Raw genomic sequence first — 27,327 nt, forward strand, 5'->3', positions numbered from 1 at the left:
GAGCCCTAGCTGCGCAACCTCCACTCCAGGCGAAGCTCTTGCGTGGGATCCAGAGCCGACCTCCTCCCTGCGCGGCCTGCCTCCCCGTCAGCAAGGCCCGCAAAAGGGCGCCGGAGCCGGGGTCTCCCTTTCTGAGGGGGGCAGCCGGAGGGGTCAGCTGCCGCTGTCCGGACAGGACCTTTGAGGCGGGCGGGAATTCCCGCCGCTCTGTCTCAGGCATAGCGAAATCCCAAAAAAGTTGTGTGGCATTGACTCTATAGCATATTTATTGTGGAAAGATGGAAGAGACTCCTCTTTCCTCTTCGCCGGCCACGGACACGGATGAGGCACGTCGGCATCCTCCAACCCGGGTTGGAGGCGATTCTCACTAAGGATCTCGCGCCCCCGTTTTTCCCTCCTTCTTCCGGGCACTTTTTATTACAGTACTATGACTGCTACTCCTGTCACTGAGGGAGGCCCTCGCGAGCCCTCCGTCCCGCTCCCGCGCCTGAGGTGCGCGGAGGGAAAGGGCGGCTGAGGAGAAATGTGGAGAAGCGCGTGAGAGGCGCCGCCTGAGGGGAAACGGCGGGAGCCCCGCGGACGCCGGTCAGTTCGGGGCTATTTCGGCGCGTGTCTGCGGCGCCCTCTAAGCCTTTTTTAATGGGGTGGAAGAGGGGGGGGCCTCGCCGGTCGGCGCGAGTGCGCGCGCGAGGAGGCGAGTGACAGAAGAGGGGGGCCGGGGCTTGGCAGCCGCTCCGTCTGTCTGTCTGTCTGTCCCTCCCTCTGACGGGCGGCGGCGGCGTGAGGATCCGCGCGGGTCCCTCTGAGGGGCTGGAAGGAGCAGCCTCGGGCGCGAGGGGCAGGTGGGTGGGGCCTGAGCGCCACTAAAGCGGGCTGTTCCTCTGTGCCCTCGCCCGGCCCGGGCGGCGGGGCGCTGCCGGCGGCGCCCGCCTCACATCCTGGGGCTCCTTCGCCGCCTCCCTCCCTCCCTCCCGCGCCCCCCCCCCCGCCGCCTCACTCTCTCCCTCCCTCCCTCCCTTCGCGGCTACTGTACACAGTCGCGCGCGCCTCTCTCTCTCTCTGCCATGTTAGCCGCTCTCTCTCTTTCTGTCTCCTCCACAGATCTCGCGAGAGCGGCTGGCTGCTGCTGCTGCTGCTGGTGGCGGCTGCGGAGGGGGTTGGATCGGCGGCGGCGGCGGCGGCAGGAGCAGTAGCGGCGGCGGGAGGTGGAGGAGGCGGCGGCGGAGGCGGCGGCCGGGGGGCACAGGCGGGCTTCGGGAGGCCCGGCGGCAGCATCATGGCGGACAGAGACAGCGGCAGCGAGCAGGGTGGCGGCGGCGGCGGCGGGGCTCCGGGCCCGGGCGGCGGCGGGAGCGGGCCCGGCGGTGGCGGCGGTGGCGGCGTGGGCCTTCAGCACGAGACGCAGGAGCTGGCCTCCAAGCGGGTGGACATCCAGAACAAGCGCTTCTACCTGGACGTGAAGCAGAACGCCAAGGGCCGCTTCCTGAAGATCGCGGAGGTGGGCGCCGGGGGCAGCAAGAGCCGCCTGACGCTCTCCATGTCGGTGGCGGTGGAGTTCCGCGACTACCTGGGCGACTTCATCGAGCACTACGCGCAGCTGGGCCCCAGCCAGCCGCCGGAGCTGGCGCAGGCCGCGGACGAGCCGCGGAGGGCCCTCAAGAGCGAGTTCCTGGTGCGCGAGAACCGCAAGTACTACATGGATCTGAAGGAGAACCAGCGCGGGCGGTTCCTGCGCATCCGGCAGACGGTCAACCGCGGGCCGGGCCTGGGCTCCACGCAGGGCCAGACCATCGCGCTGCCGGCGCAGGGGCTGATCGAGTTCCGCGACGCCCTGGCCAAGCTGATCGACGACTACGGCGTGGAGGAGGAGCCGGCCGAGCTGCCCGAGGGCACCTCCTTGACGGTGGACAACAAGCGCTTCTTCTTCGACGTGGGCTCCAACAAGTACGGCGTCTTCATGCGGGTGAGCGAGGTCAAGCCCACCTACCGCAACTCCATCACCGTCCCCTACAAGGTCTGGGCCAAGTTCGGGCACACCTTCTGCAAGTACTCGGAAGAGATGAAGAAGATCCAGGAGAAGCAGAGGGACAAGCGGGCGGCCGCCACCGCCACCGCCGCGGCCTCCTCGCCCTCCTCCGGGGGAGCCGAGCAGCCGCCCGAGGCCGAGGGGGGCAGCAGCAGCAGCAGCCTCGCCGCCGCCGGCCCGCCGGGAGCCTTGCTGCAGGCCGAGGAGCCGGAGGAGGATTGATCTCCATCCCTCCTTGCCTCCTTCCTTCTCCTCCTCCTCCTCCTCCCCACTGCCTTCCTCCTCCTCCTCCTCCCCACTTGGCTGCCTCCTCCCTGCCCTGCTGCACAGAGACACTCGTAATAATAATAATGACGACGACGACAACAAACAACAACAACAACATCGCCACACAGAGAGAGAGATATACGTTATACTGTAAGCGAGCGAGAGAGAGAAAACCGACATCCACACACTGAAAATAATACATGCAGTTAAATATACCTGTTGTTCTAACTCCAAGGGGAGCACCACCGACCACCCACCCACCACCAAAACTGACAGCCGAGCAAGCAACTTCTTTCTCTCCACCCCATCGCTGGATTGTTCCTTCCACTCTTGCCCATCGTATAAAACAGTAAGCAGCTGCTAAAAACAAAAAAAACAAAACAAAAAAACAAAAAAAATTACAAAAAAAGTAATAACATTATATATGATGAACTGTGTTTCCTACTTGATTAAAAAATATAAAGAACTGAGTGTTTATTTCCCTAATTAACCAAGAACTTTTGTACACGTTTAAGCTATTATTATTATTATTAAAAAAAAGTGTTTGCAAAAATGGTCAAGATTAAAATATTGCTGAATTATATTAAAAAGAGAAAATGTCCTTTTCATGTTGAGCTAACATTTGACTTTAGCACAAAAAGAGATATTTTAGAACACGTAAAATAATATTTTTAGTTTTTCTTCTCATTTTGTTACCAAATTTCAAAACCTTACATGAAGGTTATTATAGTATATTTGACACCCTATATACCTGTGATTAGAGATGTGTATATATATATGAGGGCTAGGCATGCTGTGTGTCTGAGCTTTGTCTAAATGTTATGCAGAAGTCTGTAGAGTTAAAAGGTACGTAGGTTTAATTCATGCAAGGTAAACAATAAGTGCTCTCTTTTATACAATATGCATTGCATCTGGACCTTAAACATATAAAATGGTCAGTGAAACTTCTGTGAACATGAAGAAAAATTATTAAAAAGGCATTTAAATGAAATTTGCTAACTTGTGATTTTTATGGTTTGAACCAAAGTTATTCAAATAGTTAAAAAGAGAAAGAGAAAGAGAGAAAGAGATGATCTCCCATATTTTTCTGCACCTATTTGGTTTACAACTAAGTAGGTATATTGTCCTTATTGTGTATATGAGATGTACTTGTATTGTTCATAATATATTTTTTTTATGATGTGTACTTAAAGTACTTCACGTGCAGCAATTTCCAGTAAACCTGTTTTTGAATAACAGGCGGTGAAGGTTTTTTGTTTCTTTTCCTGTGTGTGGCCACTAGCACTATCCCTTTAACTTGTTTAAGTCTGAATTGAAACTCTTGTTTTGTGCTAGTGCTAACTAATTTATATAGGCCTGTCATGGAAGTCAATGCAACATGATTATAGAGTAATCCTACTGAGCCATGGATTTTGAATTTCCTTTAAAAGTGAAAGCCAAGTTGGTGTGCTGTAAAATAAATTTTAATGTAGCTGTGGTGCTAGTTATTACTGGCTACATACTTTATACATGTAGTAAGGATACCCTGCCCCTCCCCCAACTGTGCAAGTTCCCCAACCCTTCAGTTAAAAGTATGTACTTTGTGTGATTATATCAGAACTGTAGGGTATGAAAACAGTCTGTCAGAACACTAATCTGTCAAGTAGTGTTCTCCAAATTGCAATTGTTTGTAGTAATATACTTTTACAGGTTTTTCTTTTAAAATGTTTGTGTGCTTTTAATTGACTAACTTCTTGCTGCTGTATAGTAAAATATTAATATATTTTTATCATTAAACTGCTGCATGACTATCATCATTGCAAGTGAAAAGAATATGTTATAAATGATGCCTTAAAACAGTAGGAAAAATAGTTGGAATTCTGTAGAAACAGTCAACAATATAAGAATCTGTGTGATTCTTGAGATCTGGAGTGTATTCATTTTCTTAACACCCTGACAAATTTAACAATTTAGATTTAACTGCTGTATGTTGAAGATGCTACCAGTAGGAAAGAGACTTTCTAAGCTTCTCATTGATTGTAAGAGGTCGGGCCTAGGAAAGACAAAGAGATTGTTCAAAGGAAATGTATTTTCTGTTTTCATTAAAGTATAATTCCCTTTTTGGAGATGCACTGTTAAGTGTCAATATAAAATCTGTTTCCGTTGTATCATCCATTTCCAGTTTAACAATTTTGCTACTGGTGTCCATAGAGCACCAAATGTGCAATAATGTTATAGTGGTTAGAAATTTTTGTTTTGAGAATCACTGGAATTTATTACATTACTTTCTAAGGTGCACTTTTCCATATAGCAAAAATAAGCTTCCATGGTGCGTAATGTGATAACTGAAATGGTTTTTGACTGCATGTAAACATTGACTGGTAAGCCGCCTTTGTTTTAATTGGAGAGTTTGAGCAGTTTAATACTGCATTTGAATGGTGAAAGAATTGCATTCTCCATGCTACAGGTAGTTAGGAAAGTTTTAAATTGCTTAGATTCTGCTATTTGGTTGTCTCGGTTCTACTATTCATTATAGTTTTAAAAGTTGCAATACTGCAGATTGGCAGATTTTTTTATTTTTTTAGCAATAACTTGTGTAGGTCGGTGTACAGCAAAGTGTCTTTATTCTCTTTGAATTAATATAAACTTTGTTAAAGAGCAAAATCCTTATTCAGTTTTTGGCTGGACATAAACGATTGTCTTCAGAAGAGCTGAAAGTGTTTTGTCTCATGATATGAAACTATATTCTATTTTATCCCACTATTGTCTCTGATAAAGGGTTAGTTTTGCAGGCTCATAGAACAAAACAAGCACCTCTTTAATTAAGAGGCCAAAGTGGAATGCGCATACATATTACAAACAGTGACTCTCTCAAATCACTTTTTACTCTCTGAAAACCTATTGTCTGATTCCAGCCAACATGTAGATTGGTTTAGTCATTGGAATCAATAGAATCAGCATTTTGCCTATTTCCTTTTTCTGAGAATCAAAATGCATGAAAAGGAACTCTACTTGACCCACACATTTGAGAATCTTACCATTGATCTGAGTAGGTCAACCTGATGTGTGGGTTATGCAGTTGTCCTGGTATGGTCTGCTAATTATCACAGTTTCAGCAGCATTCTGCGTCCTAAGTCTCAATGTTGTGATTTACATGCACACTGTAGATATTGTGCATTGACTTGATTAATAGTCATAATACGTTATGTTGACTATAAATGACCTTGTTTTGGGTTTCACTTTTTCCAGTTGAGGTGCTCAGTTCTTTACCATGGTTGTGCAGCTCACTGTTTACAATGAGCAACAGTGAAAAGACCTTGTCTTAAGGTCAGGGGATTAAAAAAAGAGAGAGAGGTATATTTGACCATATTTGGTGTTCCAAAAAACAGTATGCTCAAATGTGCCAAGCAATCCACCTTTGGAAAACATGCCTTATTTTCCTTAATGTTTTCAGTGTCTTGTAGGAAAGATCCAAGCTCATAATGCTACTTTATATGAAGTGCAAGAAAACTTGAAATCTACTGCAATACAAACATAGTCTGTTTTTGTTTTCCTTTCTAAGCTAAAGCGACACTGTCAAGTAACTTAACATTTAAAACATGACCTCCCTTTCAGGTGATTACAGCATGGCAAATAATGTCCTTACTTTGAGCCCACATGTTTTTTTTTTTAATTGCTCTGTCTGAGAAATTAAATAAACACATTAAAAATTAGACACTGTTGATTCATGCCTCTTTATTGTTTTATGCTGTAAAATGCAGTTTTCAGCCAGAGGGGGAGCTAAAGTAATAAAAATAAAATAATTGAATAGGGAAGAAATTATAGAATTTGACTACCAGAAGAAATGAGCAGGGAATCCAGCATTTACTAAACAAATGATTGAGGGTTGAGGTAAGATTATTTTCAAGTTCAAAGGCAAGCCTTGCATACTGGTGGTGGGAAACTTGTGAAAATGTAAACAGTTAACTGAAAAATACTTGACAGTGTCACTTTTTAAAGTATTCTTGCAGGAGTTGCAGCTTGCGCTGTGTAGGTCTCTTTAAGAAGTACTACAAAACAGAACCACCTTCTCAGAACTTTGTAAAATGTAATAGATCTGTTTACTGTACAAAGAACTACCATATCAAGCAGCAAAGAAACGTTAGAAGTGCCTGTCGTAGGCCAATAACTTCTTTTGAAAACAATTACATATTTGGCTTTCAAAACAGCTCTGAAACCACTTCTTTGATCAGCCATGTCCCTTTTAAGCTTTCTGTTGTATACTGTAGCTGGCTAACAAACAAATGGGATTTGTATCCACTACTATTCACTAATAGTGTACAGTGGTGCCTCGCAAGACGAAAAGAATCCGTTCTGTGATTCTCTTCGTCTAGCGGTTTTTTCGTCTTGCTAAGCAAGCCCATTGACGGATCAGCTGATAAGTGGCTTAGCGGCTTAGAAAAGGGGGGGAGGGGAAAAAACCAGCAGGAACTCGCAAGACATTGTCGTCTTGCAAAGCAAGCCCATAGGAAATTCGTTTTGCGAAGCACCTCCAAAACGGAAAACTCTTTCGTCTAGCGAGTTTTCCGTCTTGCGAGGCATTCGTCTTGCGGGGCACCACTGTACAATACACTCTCTCTCTCTCTCTCTCTCTCACACACACACACACAGAGAGAGAGAGAGAGAGAGAGAGAGAGAGAGAGAGAGAGAGACTAAGAGTATATAATATATATATGCACTACTGAATGTATATATTATTATGGCTGTTAGTTTGCTATCTACATTTTGTTAAAAAGGCACTAACAAATCCTACCTATTCTGCATGGAAAAAATATACACCCTGACTTCTGATAGGCTGGAAATAATAAATAATTCAAACAATGGTTGGAATACCCACAATGGGGTTGCAGTATTTTATATTTGTTTTCCATTAAAATACTATTTTTGGCAGTTTTTATTTAATTTGTAAAATAGTTTTTTACTTTGTACTGGCATACCTAAATAGGTAGATCTTTTTGAAGCCAACTGGTCAGTACATATGTAATAATAATAAAAAGGCAATGGATCTGTTTTGCTTGTACTCACTTTTCATTTATTGCATGTACTAATGCCCAAGGTTTTATATGTGCCCTGAGAAACTGCAGCCATTGAAATGACAGAACAGGAGATAAATGAGAAATATTAACTGTACATATTGAAATGCTTTTAATGTCCAAGTTGCTTTGTTAATATTCAGTGGCCTGTTTGTGACATCCATTCCAGACATCCAAACAGTTGTTTGAAGCATTGGGAATATGTGTCCCATGTGCTCCTAACCTATCATGTGCCAGTTTCTCCATTTCCAGGTTTCCTTTAGTTAGAGATTCTATGTAATCTTATTCAAAAGGCTAAATAATTATGTTCATAGTGCGGGTTGTATGCCTGCTTAAAAGCCTTGTTTGAAGGTTGTCATAAACCATAGCCTGATTTAGATGCGCTAGCAAACTCTGGCTAGAAGAAACCTGGAAACAGAGAAAGGATTCGGTATGTGGTAAGATGAGGAACACGTGAGCACATTCCTGATTCTCCAAACCTTTTCTCTATGCTATAGAGCCCTTCCTGAATTGGGCAAGTAGCAATGAATTGGAGTCCAATTTTTATTGAATTTTATTGCTTACCATTTTTTTCTTCAAAACTTTTTCTAGGCTGTTAGTCTGTGCACACTTGCCTAGGAGTAAGACCCACTGAACACAGTGGGGCTTGTTTCCAAGTAAGCACACACATGATTGCAGTGTTAAACACAGATTTGTTTATTTATTTTTAATCAAGATTTAACCATCACTTAAGAATTCTTGATCCAAGACAACACTTGTCAAAGTGTTGATTTTCATGTTGTGAATTACTTAGCAACAGGCATTGTGTTCAGAGGAGCGATTCCTGTCTAATTGGCTTAAAATTATGAAGGCTGAAAGTGAAAAATTCTGGCATTGATATACACAATGCGTAAAATATGCTTCATATGAGTAATAGAATGCGCTTGGCCCATGCATACCTTGATTTCAAACTTAAAACAATTTGACTGGAGAATCCAGAGGGCTATTGCTTTAGAGGTCTGCCCAGATGTTGGGCAGTGGGGACTTTGGCTTTTCTTCCCCGTGAACTGCAGACCCTGAGACATATTCCAAGGCACAAATTACTCTGAAACTCATGCCAGTTTCTAAAGATGCTCACCATGTAGCACAGAGAGCTGCTGTTCAATAAAGTTGAGTATTCCTGTAGCCATTTAGACCTAGCTATGTGGTTTAAATCCTTATCTTTGCCATGAGCTTCATTGAAAGGACTGCAAGCGTTGTATATTACAAATTCTACCTTCTTGCTTTTACAAAGTTCATCAGTCATTTTAGGTGCCTGCAACCTTGGCCTCTTAAAAAAGAATTTGTCTTCTACAAATTTTAAAGCTTGTTTTAATGTTAGCATCTCTACCTGGTCATTCTTCTAAAGCGTTGAAGAGGCAGTATAAAGGTGACCTCTGAATAATTCCTTTAAAAATAACTGCAGATGTATCTTGCAAACCCTTTAAAGAGTTTTTAAAATGGCCCCCCAAGAATCCAGTGTTGGTCATAAAGGTTCTAGTACTTTTCAGTATGCGCTCTTGTACAATACAAAGTTTGATTCCATTTTGCAAAGACTGAAACTAGTATTTGCTGTAAGGGGGGGGGGGCTGATTATTGCCCTTTAGGGCACCACACCTTTCAGTAGTGCAGTGCTAAACCATATGTAGATTACCTGACTACGGGTAACAGACAGAATCTGTTAAATTTCAGTTTTTGAAGACGAATGCATTTTGTTGTGTTTTTGACTCAATAAACTGCCCTGTTAGTTTTGCAAAACATTGAGGCTTTTTAGTGTAACTATGTTCCTTGGGTAGAATTTAGCAAAGTTTTGCTCAGGGTAGACCCATTGTAATTCATGAACATGTCTATGGCAGGCCCACTAATTTCAGTGGGTCTACTCCTGAGTTAAGCTTAGTTGAATCTCCCCCTTTATTTTACATTGTGAAAACAAATCTAAAGGAGTTTAAGTGTGGCTTGAGTAGTGGCCACAGAAATGTGTGTCCCTTCCCAGTTTGCTCCTTCCCAGTGTATCTTCTGTTATCAAAAGATAGGTAGGATCAAATACTTTGGTAACGTGTACCACATATGCCGTATCTCGTACGGCTTTTCATTTCTCCACATATGACAACTGTAATGGTTAGCTTTGATGCTAATTTTAAACACATTGAATGTGGAGCTGCCCTTGACGATGGCATGGAAGCTGCAGCTTGTGCAAAGTGCTGTTGTTTACCCCTTGGTGAATATCTGGAAGATGGGTACATGTTATACTAGTCCTGCGACAATTGTACTGATTATGGTTGCTTCCAGACCCACAGAAAAGTGCTGGTGCTTTATTTTTCATAGGCCACCTCTTCTGGCAACCCAAGTATCTTCAGACTTCCTTGGCCTATAGGGAGACCATCACACTGTCTTTGCTTGGGAAATCAGTCTCTGCCCTGTGCAATGTCAGGATCTTTGCTGCAGTTGCCCATGTTTAGATCTTCTACATCAGGGGTTGTCAACCTGGTCCCTACCGCCCACTAGTGGGTGTTTCAGGATTCTAGGTGGGCAGTAGGGGGTTCTACGGCAGAAACTGAATCCTCCTTCCATTGAGCACTGGTGGGCGGTAAGGAAATTTTACCATCAAGAAAGATGCATTAGTGGGCGGTAGGTATAAAAAGGTTGACTTCCCCTGCTCTAGAGGGTGTTTAACCTTTCAGAAAAAGTTGGAACTTTGTTTCAGTTTTTATTTGGCAAAACTGACTGAGTTTCTTTGCTGACTAATTAAAAAAAAAACCAGCTGCTCTGTTTAACTTCTTTTAAAGATAAAGTTTGCTTATATATCACTTTGAATGCTAGAAAAGCAGCATATAAATGCTTTAAATAGTTTTGCTGTTGAAATGTTGTTTTATTAGGTTAGTATATATTTTTCATTAGAAGTTGCTGTTTAAAGTTCACTCTAGCAGCACACGTTTTTTCCATTACGTCCCTCCCACAAAACAACCTCCTTTGAGAGGTAAACTTTATAACAATAGCATTTATAATTTTGTTTAAGTAGGTGAAAAGTTGCAATTTTTCTAACAACCCAAAAAGGTTTTTTTGTAACAAACATCCTTAATGGCATCTGTTTCTGAGAGCTTGTGTGTTGGTACCATATTTAACTTGAATAAGAATAATTAGCTTGTTGGGGAGGATTTAAAGTAACTGAAAGGAGATATTCAGATCGCTCTTTTGTCAGACTTGGAAACAGCAGAAGGAAGCATCAAGCGAAAGTATAATTTTATGTGTATCCCTGTTAACTGAACTATATAGAGTTCAGATGCATCAATGGCCTTGTTTAGACTATGGTGGGCCTTTATCAATAACTGCTATATAACTAAAGCTGATTTAGTCTTATTGCAACTACTGTAATGATTTGGAACAAATGTGGTTTCAAGCAAAATAGTCAACCTAACCTGGGTTGTAGATTGGGTTGTAATTTGGCTATCTTGAATTTCAGACGTTCATATTTTTAGGCTTAGGTCAAATTTGAGTTTTGTTTTCATAGTTCTAGGCTCCTTAAGAAACCAATAACTCTGCCCAATTTTCATCCAAAAATCCACTTTGTGGATTTGTAAGTCAGGCAAACAACCATTGGTTTCCCCATAGAGGTGGCTTGAGCTTCTTGTATTTGCTGGACACTAGAGATACTGAATGCAGAGGATATTTATACCGGTGAACTTACTCAAGGATTTGCCTTAGATTGACCAACGTTGTCCATTCTAAAATAGTGTGCTGTATGCAAATCAAATTATGTTTCTTCCTATATACATACAAATGTAAGGCTGCCATTGTATGGCCCTCATTGTAGTACCACGTCACAGTCCTGGATTTGAAGGAAGTCAGGGGAGAGGAGCAAAAGGGAAGGCATGTTACACAACACCAGTGGCCATGGCATGGGAGTAAGAATGGAGAAACACTAACAAGGGGAAAGTGTGAGTAAAGCAGGGATGGAGGAAACAGTGGCAGAAGCTTGCGTGAAGGACCTTTCATGCAATGCAATATCTGAGGGCTCTACATCATTGGAGGGAAAACTAAGTCGACAATGCCGGGGCTTGGCAGGGGTGAAACTGGTGAAGCTGAGAGTGGCAGTTTACAACAAGGTCTGAGTACAGTGAGAAGGGAGTTTGGAAAGGCTCTGGTATGTTAACTTTTGGTGTTAGTGCCTGTGTTCTACCTATCTCTACTGTTTCTCCTTGTTAAACTTTTTATTTAAAACAGCAACAACAGCCCCTCAGTCTCCCTCCTCCCCTGCTTTACTCAAACTTCTGCCTGTTCTTTGAGTACAGGGAGAAAGAAAACGTCTGTTTTAAAATTCTCCCTTCTCCAGTCCTCAGCTGCCTCATGTGAGAGAGAGGATGTGGAGCCTTCAAACTTTCCATGGTACCTTCCCACCATTGTATTTCACCTCCTGGTACACTGTGCTGTCTTCAGGATGAAGTACCAGATTCTATGTAGTACTTTAGAAGATATTTTATTAGCAAGCAAACACATATACAGGTGACTCCTCGCTTACACAGGGGTTATGTTCTGGGCTCCTGCACAGATAAGTGAAATTGTGTAAAGCAGGGAGCACTCTCTAAACCCCCTCTCTGCCGCTCTCCAATCCATACCAAAAATACTGTATCCAAAAATATTGACAACTAGAATTGAAGCTCTGTGGCTGGCAGGACGCTAGAGGATGGTGGGAAAACAAAGGAGGCTTTGCTCCCCCACACAAAGCCCTGCTGCACCTCCAGTCTCTTCAGTGTGTCCTCCGTCCTCACTGACGCTCTCTTTGGGCTCCAGGGAGGGTCTCCTCGCAAGCCATGAGGACTCTCCAGCTCTCTCCCGCCATTACTGGTTTTGAATTGAATTATCTAATCATTTCCTGGCACCACACATATGTGCAGTTGAGCACAAGTAGAACGAGTGTGAGTGGGGAGTCGCCTGTATGTACAACATCCATCAACTGAACTTAACATGCTCTAACTGAATAAGCTAACTGACAGCCTTGCTCTTAGGATTCTATCCATCTTACAGGATCATTTATCAGCATGAGGTGTGCAGGCAAAGGAAGCTGCAGAATTAGGAGAGAGGAGGAGGCATGAAAGTGAGACAAGTCTGTGTGCAAGAGAGTATTGAAAAAAGGATGAGGGTGGAAGTGTTGTGTATGTGCAAAGGGAGCAGGAGAGCACAACTGGAGAGGCGGTGGCATGTCGGACTTACATTGGGGGGCAGGATCACTGTTGGGGGAGCAGAACTGAGCTACCTGCGACACAATAGATGGAATTGGGTGTTCTTTGTGTGCAAGGGAGAGTTGAGAAAAGTAAGGAGGGTGGGGGGGAAAGGGAGTGAAGGTAAAAATGGAATGGGGTTGAAGAAGAAAGCAGGGAGATGAAAGAGTCTGAGGAATAGGAGGGGTTGGTAGCTTCATAGTTGAGTAGAATGTGCAAAGGGTACTGCATAGTTGCCATGTGTGAGCAGGAGGTGGCCATGGGGGTGTTTGTGTGCAAGGGGGGGTTGCACAAAAGGAGGGCCAGTGTAGAGGTGAAGCTGAAAACAGGTGCATAGTAGGACTGCAGAACAGAAGATAAGTGCTTTCAGAAGTGGGCTTGGGAGGGCAAAAGTGAACTTACCGTAGTTGCGTGGCGTGGGAGGGGAAAGCCTTAGGAGGTTTATGGGCGAATGGCCATGTGGGTGGCAAGCACAGCAAGCAGGGGCACAGATCCTAAATATTTTTGTCAGTACGTATTAATATGTTAATTTAGCCTAGGTGTAATAGGTTTATGCAACTCTTCTTAAAATGAGTTTTGTGTTTTTGTCAGATGCTGCTTTAGGGGCGATCTTTACAAGTCCTGCAATCTCTGGTCATACAAGCTTCGAACTGAATTGCATAGTAACTTGTAGAATACAGTGGTACCTCGGGTTAAGTACTTAATTCATTCCGGAGGTCCGTTCTTAACCTGAAACTGTTCTTAACCTGAAGCACCACTTTAGCTAATGGGGCCTCCTGCTGCTGCTGCGCCACCGGAGCACAATTTCTGTTCTCATCCTGAAGCAAAGTTCTTAACCTGAAGCACTATTTCTGGGTTAGCGGAGTTTGTAACCTGAAGCGTATGTAACCCGAGGTACCACTGTAGTTGGATATTTCAGTTTGTGTATGTTACTTAGCATATCACTTCTGTAGACTGCAAGACTCTGGACAACGTCTTGGTTTGCTTTTGCTGTTATACAATTTCTGATGATATTATATAGTGCTTAGATTGATGAGCTTTAGCAATACAAAGTATGAAAATTCTGTTCTTTAAAGAATTGAGAAAATTTGTATATCAGTACAAAATCAAGGAGAAAAAATTAGTCAAGAATGGTGGAGTAAGAGCAGTTTTTTGCTTGGTTTTTAAATGTTTTGAGGTTCAGGAATCCCATATTTTTCTGACCATTTCTATGCCCACCTAAAAACATGGCTTAAATTTCCCTCCTTTTGGAATCTTAGAATATGTCAAAAAATTCAAGAATATTGCAGCAGGTTCCCCTTCTGTGGTTTGGTGAATTACAAGGTTCCAAAACATATATTTCTTAAATGTCAGGTTTTGGATGAAACAATTATTCATAGGTGTGTGTATATAATTTTTATAGTCTCATCCTAACTATGTTTTTTGGAAGTAAGCCCCACCCCACTGAGCTTTGTGAAAATAACTTCCTATTTTCCCCAGTAATGGTGCTAAGAAGCAGTGAAATTTTTGAATACTAGACCCCAGGTATTTAAGAGGAGGAAGTTATTGTGCCAATTCAAAAGTCCAATTGTGCATGGAAGTTTAGATGAACAGCAAGAATGCAGGGGCCCCCCCTCCTGTTTATGCACATTCAGTATGTGTGTGGCTGTGCATACGTGCGTTGTGCCAAATGGCAAAAAATGCTCCTAAAAGAGTCCAGAAAGGTCAGAAAGGTGTGAAAACTGTGCCTATCAATCCCACAAACCCTTGCACCGACTGTTGAGACCTGTGCAGAGTTTGAGCAAGGAGGTTTGGAGGGAGCTATTGTGGTGGAGTTTGACGGAATTTAACGTCTGGTAAGTGCTGCTGGTTTTTTAAGGTGTTTTCAAGGATTTCCAGAGGTTTAGAGGTTTCTTCAGGCTTTGCCAATGGTGTTTCAAATATACACAGTTTCACATATATGCGTGGTGCCTCGGAACATAACGCCCATAAATGGGGGGTTGCCCATACTACTAATGTTTCTGTAAGTGTCCATCATCTTGTATCTGGAGGTATATGGAATCAGAACTTAAAAGGCAGGATTTTCCTGTCCAAGTACAGTATATTCATTACTTTAACTTGCAAGGCTGGCAAAAGAAGAGAATCTAGAAGGGAAAATGCTCAGAGAAGGGAAAATGTGCTTTAATGGGAAGCATTCATATGCTGGTGAGCTTCCTTGAAAAGAAATGAAAACGTTTGGGGTGGCAGCTTGCATTACTTTTAAAAGCAATCAATAAGATACATGCAAATTCCACTATAAATGCTATGAAGATGCTAACAAGTAGTTCAAAGATGAGCCATTATTTCTGAGGAAATAAAACTTCACCGCAGACATGGCCTTTGAAGGATGTGGGACAGAGCAGGCCTTTTTTAGACATCCATGTATATAGTAGGGAAAGAAGCTGCCAGCACCTTCTTGGCCTTCCATTAGTGCTAAGATCATATGGATTCCTCTGACTTCCTTTCAGTTGGATCAATTTGGAAATGAGACTACATTTTTTCTAATTTCTGGTGACAAATCGGGATGTCCATCAATTGTGTTGGTATTCTTGGTTACCTGGTAGGCTGTGTAGTTTCTATAGTAGGGAAATATAAAAGCTGTTTTGACCAATTTTGTAATAGCATGCTGTTGAGTGGAGCTAATTTACTACTCATGGCATTGTGCACAAGAAACAACTGTTTAAGTCGGTATGCAAAAAAGAATGAGCATGGTGCACTTGTCAGATTACTAGTGTATATGTTTGGTGTTGTTTTCTTTTGTAACCAAGATTAGTGTCATGAAACTACCAGCTGGCATTACAGAGCTAAATCAGGTGGTACTCGATTCCTTGCACTGAGGCAGAATCCAGAGTACTCCAGACACAGTTATGAACCAAGAACGGGGCTGTGGAGGTGAGGAGTTGTATTGTGCCCATAGATCTCTGGTGTGAGGGGATAACTTTTGTAGTTTAAGGTTAATTAACTTTCTGACACTCTGATCCCAAATGCTGGCATTGCCACAACTTGTTTTTGGCATGCAATAGAAAGAAGGCTAAGGTTTTTATATATTATAACTGTCTGCCTCTGGTGCTGGAGAAACATCTTGGCAATGTCTGTATAATACCCTGGGTTGCAGAAGTTGTGATGTAGTCCCACAGTCAGTGTGACAGAGGTAAGGTGTATGTTTTTAACATAGCAATTTGAACCATAGTGTAGCTCACGGTGAAGGCATTTATCAGGACCAGGCAGAATGGCTTTTGGTTCTCCTTTTTGGAAATGTGCCATTACCAGCCAGCTTCAGTCTACTGCCAACAGCATCCAGGAGTTCTGCCTTGGGGGGCAAATCTTAGGAAATGATTACTTGGGTTGGGGGCAGGGCCTGCACACAAGCTTAATGGCAGCTTCATGCCAACTCTCCTCAAGTCATGAGACAATAAGCACAATGGGTGATGGCTTTTGCAGAATGAAAACAAAAAGTAAAGAAAATAGAGTTTGGAGACAGATGCTTCAAACTGCTGGCTCATGCCTTAAAGAAGAAAAAGCCCAGAAGCTTAGTAACAGACGTTAGGGAAAAGTGTGTTGTGAAGCTAAGACAGAGGAGGTATCAAATTCTATGCTGCCCTCTACTCCTTGGACAATGCTTAGGTGCATAAATGCATAAATCCATAAATGCTTATTTGTTGAGAGTACACCTCAGAGTTCTGTCAGGTGAGCAGAGAAAGTTCTTGAACCAGCCTATAACAGAAATGGAAGTCAATGAAGGTGTAAAATGATGAAAGAACAGAAATTGCCTGGGTTTGAATGGTTTCAGTGGGGGGCTTCTATGAGACCTTCTGAGCTGAGCTGACCAAGCTGCTCAATAAGATTCTTGAGTGGGCTACCATACCAGACATGGGTAAGCAATCTAAAATTGTGGTTCTCTCGAAGCCTACTCAGTGGCCCTTGTGGCCTTTTACCATCCCATAGCACTGATAAACCAAGATGACAAATTGCTATCAGCAGTGATGGTCCTCAAACTGAATGTTTTCATCAGTGACTATATTTCCCCTGATGAAACTTGTTTCATCCCTAGGTAGAATATAGCAGACTCCATCAGAATGGTGCTGAATGTGGTTATACAGAATCCCAAGCAGTACTGTTCTCAGTGGATATCATTAAGGTATTAGATCGTATTGAATGGACAGGGGGGTTTGGCGATAAATGTATCTGTTCAATCCAACAGCTCTATTCAGTCACAACAGCAACAATTCGAATGAATGGGCCTGTCTTCCCTGGTGTAAATCCCCATAGGGCACTAAGCAGGGGTACCCCCTGTCACCCCTATTGTTTGCCTTGTTGACTGAAGTTTAGCCGAATCAGCAAAGGTGCCTGTGACAAAGGAGGTTTAGTGTTGGCGAAATTAATTGGTTACAACAATTGAAGCAAATAGTTCACATTTTTAGAGGGTCAAAGGTTGTCCCATGAGTACCCTTACCCTTTCCTGATTTGCTTTGTGCAGCATGGGGAACCCATTCCTGAATGTATACTAAAGGTTTGGAAGCACTGGGCTGGGTTTCTGCCCCCCCCCCAGCCATCCCCTATTATCATTTTCTTACTTCATCCTGAATTCTGGAATAGGGACAAAGATATGCATTATAGAGGATGGGAAGTCAGGGGTCTATTTTGAGTTCAGGATATCATATAGATTTTGAGTAGAATCTCAGAAATATAATCTCTGACCTGATGCCGGCTCTTCTGTCACTAGAGAGCGCAGAATTTATTTAATAGTACATAAGGCTCTGGTGTCTGTGCTGCAAGCGGCTGCCCATATGGAAGTAGTGAAACACTGGAAGGCAGCAGCAGCAGGGTTCATTGTGGCTGGACAGGATCTGGGAGATTGTTTGCGCTCTCTCTCTCTCTCTTTCTCCCCCCTTCCCTCCCTCCCTCCTAAGTTAGATGAGTGTGCTGTAGTCCATGCAAATTAGGTTTGCTGTAGTGTTTCTCTAAGGAAGACAATTATCCATGTCTTGCCAACTACTGTCAGGGTTGTAGATCTTCAACAAAGCAATAACTTGCCAGTGAAGTTAACTCATTATTCGAGGGAAGAAGCACAGCTCGGGCCTAGCATTCTCAGAAACTCTTTCTAGGAAGTCTTGCCCTGATGAAGCCGTTGTGAGGACGGAAGGTGAGCCTTCCCAGTGCTCAGTAGGACTCCTCCTCTTCTGGGTCTTTCCCACACTGCCTCAGGTGGTTTCTGTGCGCAACCACCCTCTACTCTGCCCATTTCATTGAGTTCTAGGAGAGTTCTAGGAGACAAGGGAGGAGGGGAGCTGGTTGCAGCAGGAGGGGGGACTCCCTGGATTCTTCAGCAGCCTGTCTCAACTTTGTCTCTTGACCACCCTCCCCTTCGGCTTCGGCTTCAGCCTCAGAGTGCAAACTGCTCTCTGCCGTAGCCTCTTCCTGTTCACTAAAGCCTGCGCCTCTTCTGCAGCTGATGCCTCCTTCCAGTCTGCTTCTTCTCCCTGTGACCACTCATTGTCACCCCACCACTAATTTCCTAGGCTTGGTTCTCTAGGGGGTTCCCCAACTGATGCCTCCTCCCACTCCTTTGCATCCAGCCAGTCCATGGCAGCTACTAAGTGTGTTGTAAAGTCTTGTATCTTATCTGCATGACACTTAAGCTTTTGACTTTGTAATACTGCTCTTTATGTTACAATGATGTGTGATAGTTTGTGTGATCAAGCTTATAGTTCCCTGTTTTAGTCATGAATAGATAGTTTTCAAACATTCTTGTTATTTCAGAGACTGCCTTCCAACATATTGTGGCCCCATACAATAGCCAGATGGGTGGGGTATAAATAATAATATTGTTATTCTTATGTAGGCAGACAGTGCAGATGCTTAAGAAAGGTGTAATGTGCTGATGATGGTAATCTCTCAGCGGGATTTTGGCTAACTGGAGCTTCCAGCCCATCCTCAAGGGCAGTCTCAAATAGAGTGCATTCCAGTAATCACATCTCAGGTTTACCAGCATATGGACCACCATGACCAAATTATCCCTGTTGAGCAATGGCCATAGCTGGTATACCAGCCAAACCTGGTAGAAGATACTTTCAGCTACTGAAGCCACATGAGCCTCTAGTGGCAAAGATGAATCAACTATGAGGCTGCTCCTTCAAAAAGTTTGTGACCCTATCCTGAACAGGCAAATAGGCAATTTCCTGGATCCAGGAGCAACTCACACACAATTCCTTCATCTTGCCAGGATTTAATCTTAGTCTTTTGACCCTCTCCCAGCCTACCACTTCATCCAGATATTGGCTCAGGAATTGCATGCCCACTCCTGATTCAGATACTATAGAGCACTAGAACTGAGTGTTTCCAACATACTGAAAGATTTGATGCTCTAAATCCCCTAATGACCATGTCATGAGGATTCATATAGATATGGGGACTAACATCTAGTCACCCAGTGCTGCTCTTCAGAACTGGTCCTGCAAATAGGAGTGGAACCACTGAAAAAGAGTGCCTCTGATCCAGGCAGATACCATGGTTGATAATATGAAAAGCTGCTAGGAGATCAAGTGTAGCAGAGTCACATTCCCCCAGACCATTTCTCAATAAATGTGATCCAGCTGGGTGACCAGGACTGATTTGATGTCAAAGCTAAGTTGGAACCAGATTGGCAAGGGTCAAGATAATCAGTTGCCTCCAAGAGTGCCTGTTGTTGATCCACCACTACCTTCTCTAGCAATTTCCACAGGACGGGGATATTTGTGATCAGACAGAAGTCATTTACTATTGGATCCAGGGTTGAGTGGATCTGCTTTTTTGAAGTGGCCACGCTACTGCGTTCTTCAGGGCGGTAGGCACCAGTCCTTCATTTAACAGCACATTGGCACACCCAGAACCTATAAGGTAGCTTCACTTAGGCAAGATGGGCAAGAGTTGCGAGGTTAAGTTGTTGGACACATTGTCACCAGGCTGCTGTAACAGAAACTGATCCCACAGTTGGCGCATTACGCATCTCAACAACTAAAATAAGAGAGGCATCAAGGTTGCTACAGATGCAAGCAACGTTCTCCAACTGCCTTAGAAATAATTATCAGCAGGTTACAAAGGACTTTATTGCTCCATCCATAGGGGCAGATAATAGCCACCTGGCTGCTCTGCAAATCTCAACTGGATGACTACATGGGGATGTAGTGGAAGCAAAATAAGCCGAAATTGCTTTCCTTGCTGCCACGCAATAGGTGCAACTATGTGCTCTCACTCAAGTTTGATCAACTTCCGATCATTCATGTCTTGTGCCATTTCCACTCTAGCCATCTTCTGGATCATTTTATTTTGTGAAGATCCCCAGAATACCAGGGAGGCTGCTCAGAAGCGACCATGTCAATAGTTCATCACAAATCCTCATTTCAGGGGGGTACTAGGTCATTGACAGGATCACCAGTTCTGTCTACAGTAGTACGTCAGGTTAAGAACTTAATTCGTTCTGGGGGTCTGTTCTTAACCTGAAACTGTTCGTAACCTGAAGCACCACTTTAGCTAATGGGGCCTCCCGCTGCTGCCGTGCCGCCAGAGCACGATTTCTGTTCTCATCCTAAAGCAAAGTTCTTAACCCGAAGCACTATTTCTGGGTTAGCGGAGTCTGTAACCTGAAGCGTCTGTAACCTGAAGCGTCTGTAACCCGAGGTACCACTGTACAGGAAAAGTCCCCTAGAACATAACTCCAACTCCCATCAACCCCAACTAGCAGGCTGTAGTCAAACAACATGGGGAGCATTCAGGAATTCTCAGATGCCATACATTTCCAGGAACAAACTATGTGATTAGGTCTTTTAGCCATGCAGGGAGGGATACCAAAAGTTCACCAGGAGGTGGTCTGGCCATGGCAACAGGGTGGTTTGGAACCCCTGCCACAGTTTTCCAATCACCCATCACATTGCCTGGAGCAATGACTAATTTGGGGTTGAGACCTGAATTTATGCACAATTGAATTAAACTACAGTTTAGGGGCTCAGATTTTTTGGGGGGTGGGAGGCTAAATTTAAAAAACAAGAGTTAAGATTATTAGTTTTTATAGAATCATAGAATCTTAGGGTTTGACCAACATTTGGAAAGAAATGTCCAATGTTTTGGGATGCACGTGGCTTGTATTTTGCACGGACCTCTGAGAAGGTGCACAGCATCGGTTTTGCATTCTGTACATGAAAGCACATCTTCCCACCATCTCACTCTGTAGGAGTCGGGACGGGTTTTCCTCTCCCTGCAGCAATCTTTCCAATTGCAGCACTTTCCTCCTGCGAGGTAAAAGTAACAACTACCATTAACTTATATGGAAGCAAGTAAAGGGACTCACACCTTCTCGCTTTCCCAGTTACTGAGAATCCATCCTCCTCCTGTGAGCAGCGGTCCTATTCTGTGTTGTATTTCTTGGCCACTAGAGTGTAGTAGAATGTTGGAGACTGGCCTTCATATGGTCCGGGAGGTTCTTTAACAAACTATTTGTGGGCTGGAAGGAGCCGTCATGTCTTAGGGAGAGCTCAGTTTTCAGGGGCACAATAGCTTCCCAGGTGAGAGACGGATGAATCCCTACAATGCTTCTAGATAGAGGTCTTGTTGTTATTATTTGCAATAATATTTTATTGAAATAATTTCAATTATAAATAAATTAAGTGATATGGAGGGGGAAGGGGGGAAGTGAGAAAAAAAGAACAAAGGTGTGTAATACACACACACACACACACACACACACACACACAAATTCAGTGTAATACACTCCCATACATTTATATACGAAGTGATATAGTGTTATTATCCCTAATATATATAGATATAGATATAGATATTAATAGCCTACTACATTCTGTATAAACTCATTCCAAATGTTGTCATATTTATCCAAGCAAAGCCTATTTCTGTAAGCAGTTCATAAGTTGTGAGTGTTGTCATATTGTCAAACCATTGATTAAAGGGTATCGTAACTTGATTCTTCCAATTCATCTGTATCAATCTCTTGGCCACAATTAGGGTGCGTAGAATCCATTTTCGTTGTCCCATTGTTAATTTCCATACCATAGGCTTATAGTTCAAAATAATGTTCTCTGAAAGTTTTAACCTTTTCTGCACAATCATAGTTACAGACTCCAGAACTTTCTCCCAAAACTTAGTAACTACAGAACATTGTACAAACATGCAAACACTTTCCCACCGTCTGGGTAGTATTGGAAGTTCCAATACTTTATTCCAATTGTTTCTTAAAGTCTGCGTATTGGAACTTATTTATTGCCAATACGTATTTCTAAAAAGTAATCACTGGCTTTTTAGTTTTGAATGAGTCATCCAATTGCTCCAGTATCTCAGGTATCTTGGAAGCTGAGAGGACTGCTAGCCCAAACACCCTTGTTAAGAGATGCTGTAGTGGAAGATATTGCCATTGGGCTGCATCTGATAGATGATATTTTTGTCTTAAAATAGCATAGGTATAATGTTAATCTTCCTCATCTATCAGTTGGTCCAAAGTCAATACACCTGCTTCCATCCAATTTTTCCATGTTGCCATATTTTTTGCAATTTTTAGAGTAGGGTTTCGCCACAAAGTAAGTTTTGCATATGAGAATGGATCAATATTCCCCCCTCCATATATTTTATATCCTTCTAACTGACTTAGTTGTTGCTGGAGTCAGCTGATATTTAAAATATATTGATCCTAGTATTGTCCAACCAATCAAAGGTGCCATATGTGCATATTCTAGGGTTGCCTATGTCGGAAAATTAAGACCCAACAGTAGATTTCCAATATTTAATATTTCATGGTATATAAGCATAATGATATAATTCCAAATTCAGAATTTATAACTGCATTCTCTGCAAGAATGTTCTCGGTGTTGTTGAGCCTCAAAGACATTTCCTAAACAGGGAGTTTTATCTTTTGAAGGTATGATCCAGATATAAAAACTGGAAGTGCTCTCAGAATATAAATAAATCTGGCTATAATATTCATTTTGAGAACATTCACCTTTCCCCAAAGGGTAGGGTTCAGCCACTCCCACCTATCAATATCTGAAGAAACCTTTTTCATTAATTTATTTATATTAACTGTGACTAACCATTATATATCTTTTGGTATTAACATAACTAGATATTTAATAGACTTGGAACTAATCCAGAATTGATATACCTTGAATGAATGTGTAATCAGATTTTTGACCTATTGGCATCAATTCCAGTTTGGACCAATTAACAGAATAACCAGATATTTTACCAAAAACATCAAGATGGGAATACTAGTCTGAGGTTCTGAAATAAGCAAAAGAATATCATCTGCAAATAAAACTAACTTATATTCAACTGAATTATGAGTTGTATGTATATACATTTTATGTATATAACATGAACAGAATTAGGCTTCTTTAAAGAAAAACATTATTTATTAAGTTTCATAGTTATTTCTTATATATCATAATAAAAGTGAATTTTCAAAATCATAACTGGACATTCTGGAATTGGGACAGAAAGAAATTGTCTCTGTCTCAAGCATCATTCAGAATGGTTAGGTTCTCTTGAAGATGTCTGGAAAATTTAGGTGTGCAGAGTCCCACTACCCACTATGAGCAGACGGCTTCTGGTTTGAGGCAATTACCGCTACTTTCCCCAAAGAATTCAGGCATGGTAACCTTCATCAGACCCTCTCATCTCTCTAGCAGTTTTAAAGAATAAGAATATGAACAATTTTTCTACTCCACATAAACCAATATTTACCAGTAATCTTATGTTTCTATTTTTGTTTTTTTGGCAGACGTTTACCAGTAAATATCGGTTTATTCCTGAAACCAGAAGCCCTAAACATATCTTTGTTTATAAGGTCAGTCTTCATTTCCTGTTTCTGTCCTCCCCCATTGACTTACAAATTCTATCGCCTTCAAGGTAATGACAAGCATGTCGTATTCTGTCTTCTGTTGTACTTGCAGCACTTTTCAAATAAGTGAACTTTGCTAGTCTGTATGAACCTAAATCATGAGTGGAATTTCCTCCTTTAAACTTAACATCAGACTGAAAACAAGTTAGAAGTATGTTTTAAATTCCAGAATACAGACTTAAAGTGTCTTTTCCAAAATGAAATTCTTTTAAAAATAAAAGTAGGATTTTAACACTACTGTAGTCAGCATTGTACAACCTGCTATGACTTGGAACTGAGGATCAGAGAAGCAGGCTGCTGCTCACAATAATATAAGAATGTATGTAATTTAGCTTCAGTTGTGTTAATGGTGCAAGTATCCCTTCTTTCTAAGGAAGTCTCTAATATATATACATACATACTTTCAGAATCCCCTTGCAAAACAAGATAACCTCCACACTCGGAGGGGCTGTGAAATCATGCATCCATATCTCCATGTACTTGCATTCTTTCCTAAATTATGTGTGCGCGTAGAGAGAGCCCCGTGCATGTGGGAGCAGGAATCTTGGTCATTCTGTGTAGGATTCTATGCATGTCTGCATCACTCATACCAGGAAGCCTGTGGCCCGCCAGATGTTGCTGAACTTCAATTTCCATCATCCCTGACCAGTGACCATGCTGGCAGAAGCTGATGGGAGCTAACTCCAACCATTTCTGGGGGCCACAGATTTATATGTTAGATCCAATATGCAGAAGTCAATATGGGACCAAGGGAGTTAGGATCCTGTTGCCTCACCATGTTGTTTGCCCAGTTTTGTGAATGTGGGAGCAGCACTCTGTGGAGTTCCCTACATTTGTGATGATAGCACAATTCAAAATTCATTCATTCCTTGGGTGAAATCCTAGTGTGTTGTTGAGTCTTTACTGTGCTATCCCAATTGAAAACTCCCTTTCCTCCCCTTTTGCAGCCTCCATTTTTGTGCAATATAATTGGCAACAACTTTAATCTGAGCAATTGACACCGGCCCTTCTTCAAAGCATTCAAATGGTTTGAGGAGAACCCGTTACCACTGTGGAACACACATGGGAAGTCACTTATTTAAAGTCAATGACAAATTATCTTCAGCACTTACAAATTGCAAAGCAAAAATACTATTGCAGTATTAGCCTTTCCTATATAAGCAATTCCTTTGTAATTTCAAATAGGAAAGAAGATTATATTAATGGTGTATATCAGTCTTGGTTTTTTACTGTCAATATTGTAATTTTATAATACTGTCAATATCTAATTGTTTAATGTGAATAATCCATGTAAAATCATTTCAAGGTACTTCACATTTCCACGCTCTGCCATCAGTATTATTACTGTATGAGTATTTTAAAGGAAAGAAGGTAGCTCTGTGTATAATTCTTAAACTTTTCTCATGGGGCTAAATAATAATAATATATATTTTAAGACATGGAATTCTAAAGCCCACATTTGCTAAAGCTCAGTAGTTGTCTCATATCTTAAAAATGGAGTGGTTGTTAACAAGCCAATTTGAAATTGTTTATGAAATAATGAAATAGCAAATATTTAAATATTTTTGATAATTAGAGGCCATCAGAGAAACAGTTAAGAAAAAGAAGTAGTTCTCAATGCAGCACACACACACATAGAGAGAAACCCCTTCTATACTTCTATGCTTCTTCCATTACTCCAGTAGCAGGTAGTTAAAATCAGCTTGCAACGTTCCTCTGGCCTTACATGTCCCCATTTTTCCTGTTTTTGGAAACCTTTGATTTATAGCAAATCTTGCACACAAGTGGCACTTTAGCATTCTGTACACAGCTCAAGCATTTCATCTTGTTTACTGGTACATCAGAACAAGGGAGGAGGACAATAAACCCTGTGTTATTATTATTATTATTAGTAGTAGTAGTAGTAGTAGTAGTTGTAGTAAATTAAATTTCTACGCCTCCCCTCATCCAAAGACCACAGGGAGTTTTACAGTGTAAAAACAGCATTAGTTATGCCTAGGGTTGCCATACATCCAGAACTTCCTGGACATAGCCGGTTGGTATTCAGCCCTCGCAAACAGCGTCCGGATGAAAATCGCTGAAATGTCTGGGAAAATCTGGACGTATGGCAGCCCATGTCAGTAGTGTAGATTTCATTAAAAATAGCTAAAGAACTCGTTTTATTTCACAACTTTGGCCAACCCCTCCCCCCAAAAAAAAACTTTGCCTAAAAAAGCTCAACAACTGTCCAGATTTTCATTTTTTGAAATATGACAGTCCTAGTTATGTGTGAAACTGAAGGACCTTTCTTATACATTTCAGATGAATGGCAAAGAATTCAATTGACATCTCTGGAAACAGCATTAGTTCCCGGAAGCACTTTCTTCACACGATTATGTACCTGCATACACAAACCTGGAATTCCAAGATTTCATTATTACGCTGAGCATTAAAGGCAGACGGATAATCACTTGGTCCTCTAATATAGGGTGCTGTTAAATTTACACCCGAGCCCCCCTTTCCAGCCCTAAAAGCCCCTCCTCCACCCAGCCTTGTATGAAGGTACATGTCATTGTGAAGAGAGGCCAGTTCAGCCATCTCTGGAATTTCAGCTGATGGGGAGAGTGCAGCCATGATCACAGCTTATGCTAACTATTCTCCATATAGTTGAGCGCCTCGTACATGATTGCATGGAAGGATTTAGCAGTGCAAAGCCGTCTTTTCCTTTTTTTTCTTTTCAGAAGATGAGGACAAAACCTGTAGCGTATTTTTTCACATGTGAGTTTTCTGAAAAGACCAGGGGAAAAAAATCTCTCAAGAAAGGCTAGAATTATATCTCTCAAGTCTCTGCATTATTATTTTTTGCTAGTTAATCTTTATTAGATGTACTCCGATTTCTGCATTACGTATTATTATTATTTGGCTAGTTACTCTTTATTAGATGTACCAATATCCATTGGTGGTCATGTTTTTCTGTAACGTTTTAATTATCATACAAGCATACACTGTAAGAGTACACACTTATTAGAAGATTGGAATGTTGAACTAGGCAAAAATATTTGCTTTTATTTATGTAAATGGCTGCTATCCTGTTTTTATTATTGCTGGCTACCATCTCATAACTGTTGTATTTTGATCTAATGGGCAATGTCGGGCAATGTTCAGACATTCTGTGGTTTATGTATTTGTGTAATTGTATGTATGTAACTACTAACTCTAGATTGTAACTAAGAAACATGTTCGTTTCATTTATTCAGAATAGTATATTTCCTGTCTAAAAATATTTTCAATTATATGAGAAAAGGAATTTATTTTTTTTTAAGATCTGTCCTGCAAGGTCTGGTTTCTCTGCTTTTAAAAAATACTGCCGGGGCCGCTATCTAGTTTCACTTGATAGACCAAAGTTACCATTGACACTGTCTTGCAATGCTGAACAAATTTATATCCTTTGCACTTTAAATGAATATATGATAAGGAAAATCAAAGTGTCAATTGTATATACATTCACTGTACAGTAGAATGTATATCTTTAGTCAGTCTGACTCTGTTTATAAAGGGGGTATTTTCCTTTGTTGTTGGAAGAGGAGTACTTGAGCAATGTATTTGCTAGTCAATATAAAGTGTTTACATGTAATTACTTAATAAATTATTTGATTTAAGATGCATTATAGTGATTTTTAAGTGTCAACCATTGGGGATATCTGGCTCCTCTCTTTTAAGTTCCTACTGTTTTGAAAATCTTTTAAAGCAGTCAATTTAAATGTATTCAGTTGCTCAAAACTGAGCATTCAGGAAGACACAAAGCATACACTTCTGCGAGATTTAACAGGACTGCTGAGTATACCATTTTGCAACAGCCACAACATGCAC

The 27,327-nt window shown here is 41.9% G+C and overlaps 1 protein-coding gene across 8 annotated transcripts; it reads left to right on the forward strand.

Moving 5' to 3' along the window:
• Positions 1–118: 118 nt before the first annotated feature.
• PURA (purine rich element binding protein A) lies at positions 119–27,116 on the forward strand. Of its 8 annotated transcripts, none has more exons than XR_014222318.1 (5): positions 119–585; positions 1,102–2,642; positions 23,359–23,486; positions 24,426–24,505; positions 25,780–27,116. XR_014222318.1 is itself a non-coding variant. In XM_082234635.1 (2 exons), the coding sequence occupies exon 2, from the start codon at positions 1,277–1,279 to the stop codon at positions 2,246–2,248; it is 972 nt and encodes a 323-aa protein (XP_082090761.1). In that variant the 5' UTR covers positions 119–585; positions 1,102–1,276; the 3' UTR covers positions 2,249–5,985. The 8 variants fall into 8 exon arrangements, 1 of the variants encoding a protein (XP_082090761.1); XR_014222320.1 differs by having other exon boundaries at positions 23,359–23,424; XR_014222323.1 differs by lacking the exon at positions 25,780–27,116 and adding an exon at positions 25,055–25,665 and having other exon boundaries at positions 23,359–23,424.
• The last annotated feature ends 211 nt before the right edge of the window (positions 27,117–27,327 follow it).

Source organism: Podarcis vaucheri (genome assembly GCF_965113315.1).
Source record: "Podarcis vaucheri genome assembly, chromosome: 8".
Lineage (NCBI taxonomy): Eukaryota > Metazoa > Chordata > Lepidosauria > Squamata > Lacertidae > Podarcis > Podarcis vaucheri.

Bases quoted from the DNA above. Each gene is read 5' to 3' on its own strand.
- PURA (XM_082234635.1), top strand. From the start codon at position 1,277: ATGGCGGACAGAGACAGCGGCAGCGAGCAGGGTGGCGGCGGCGGCGGC.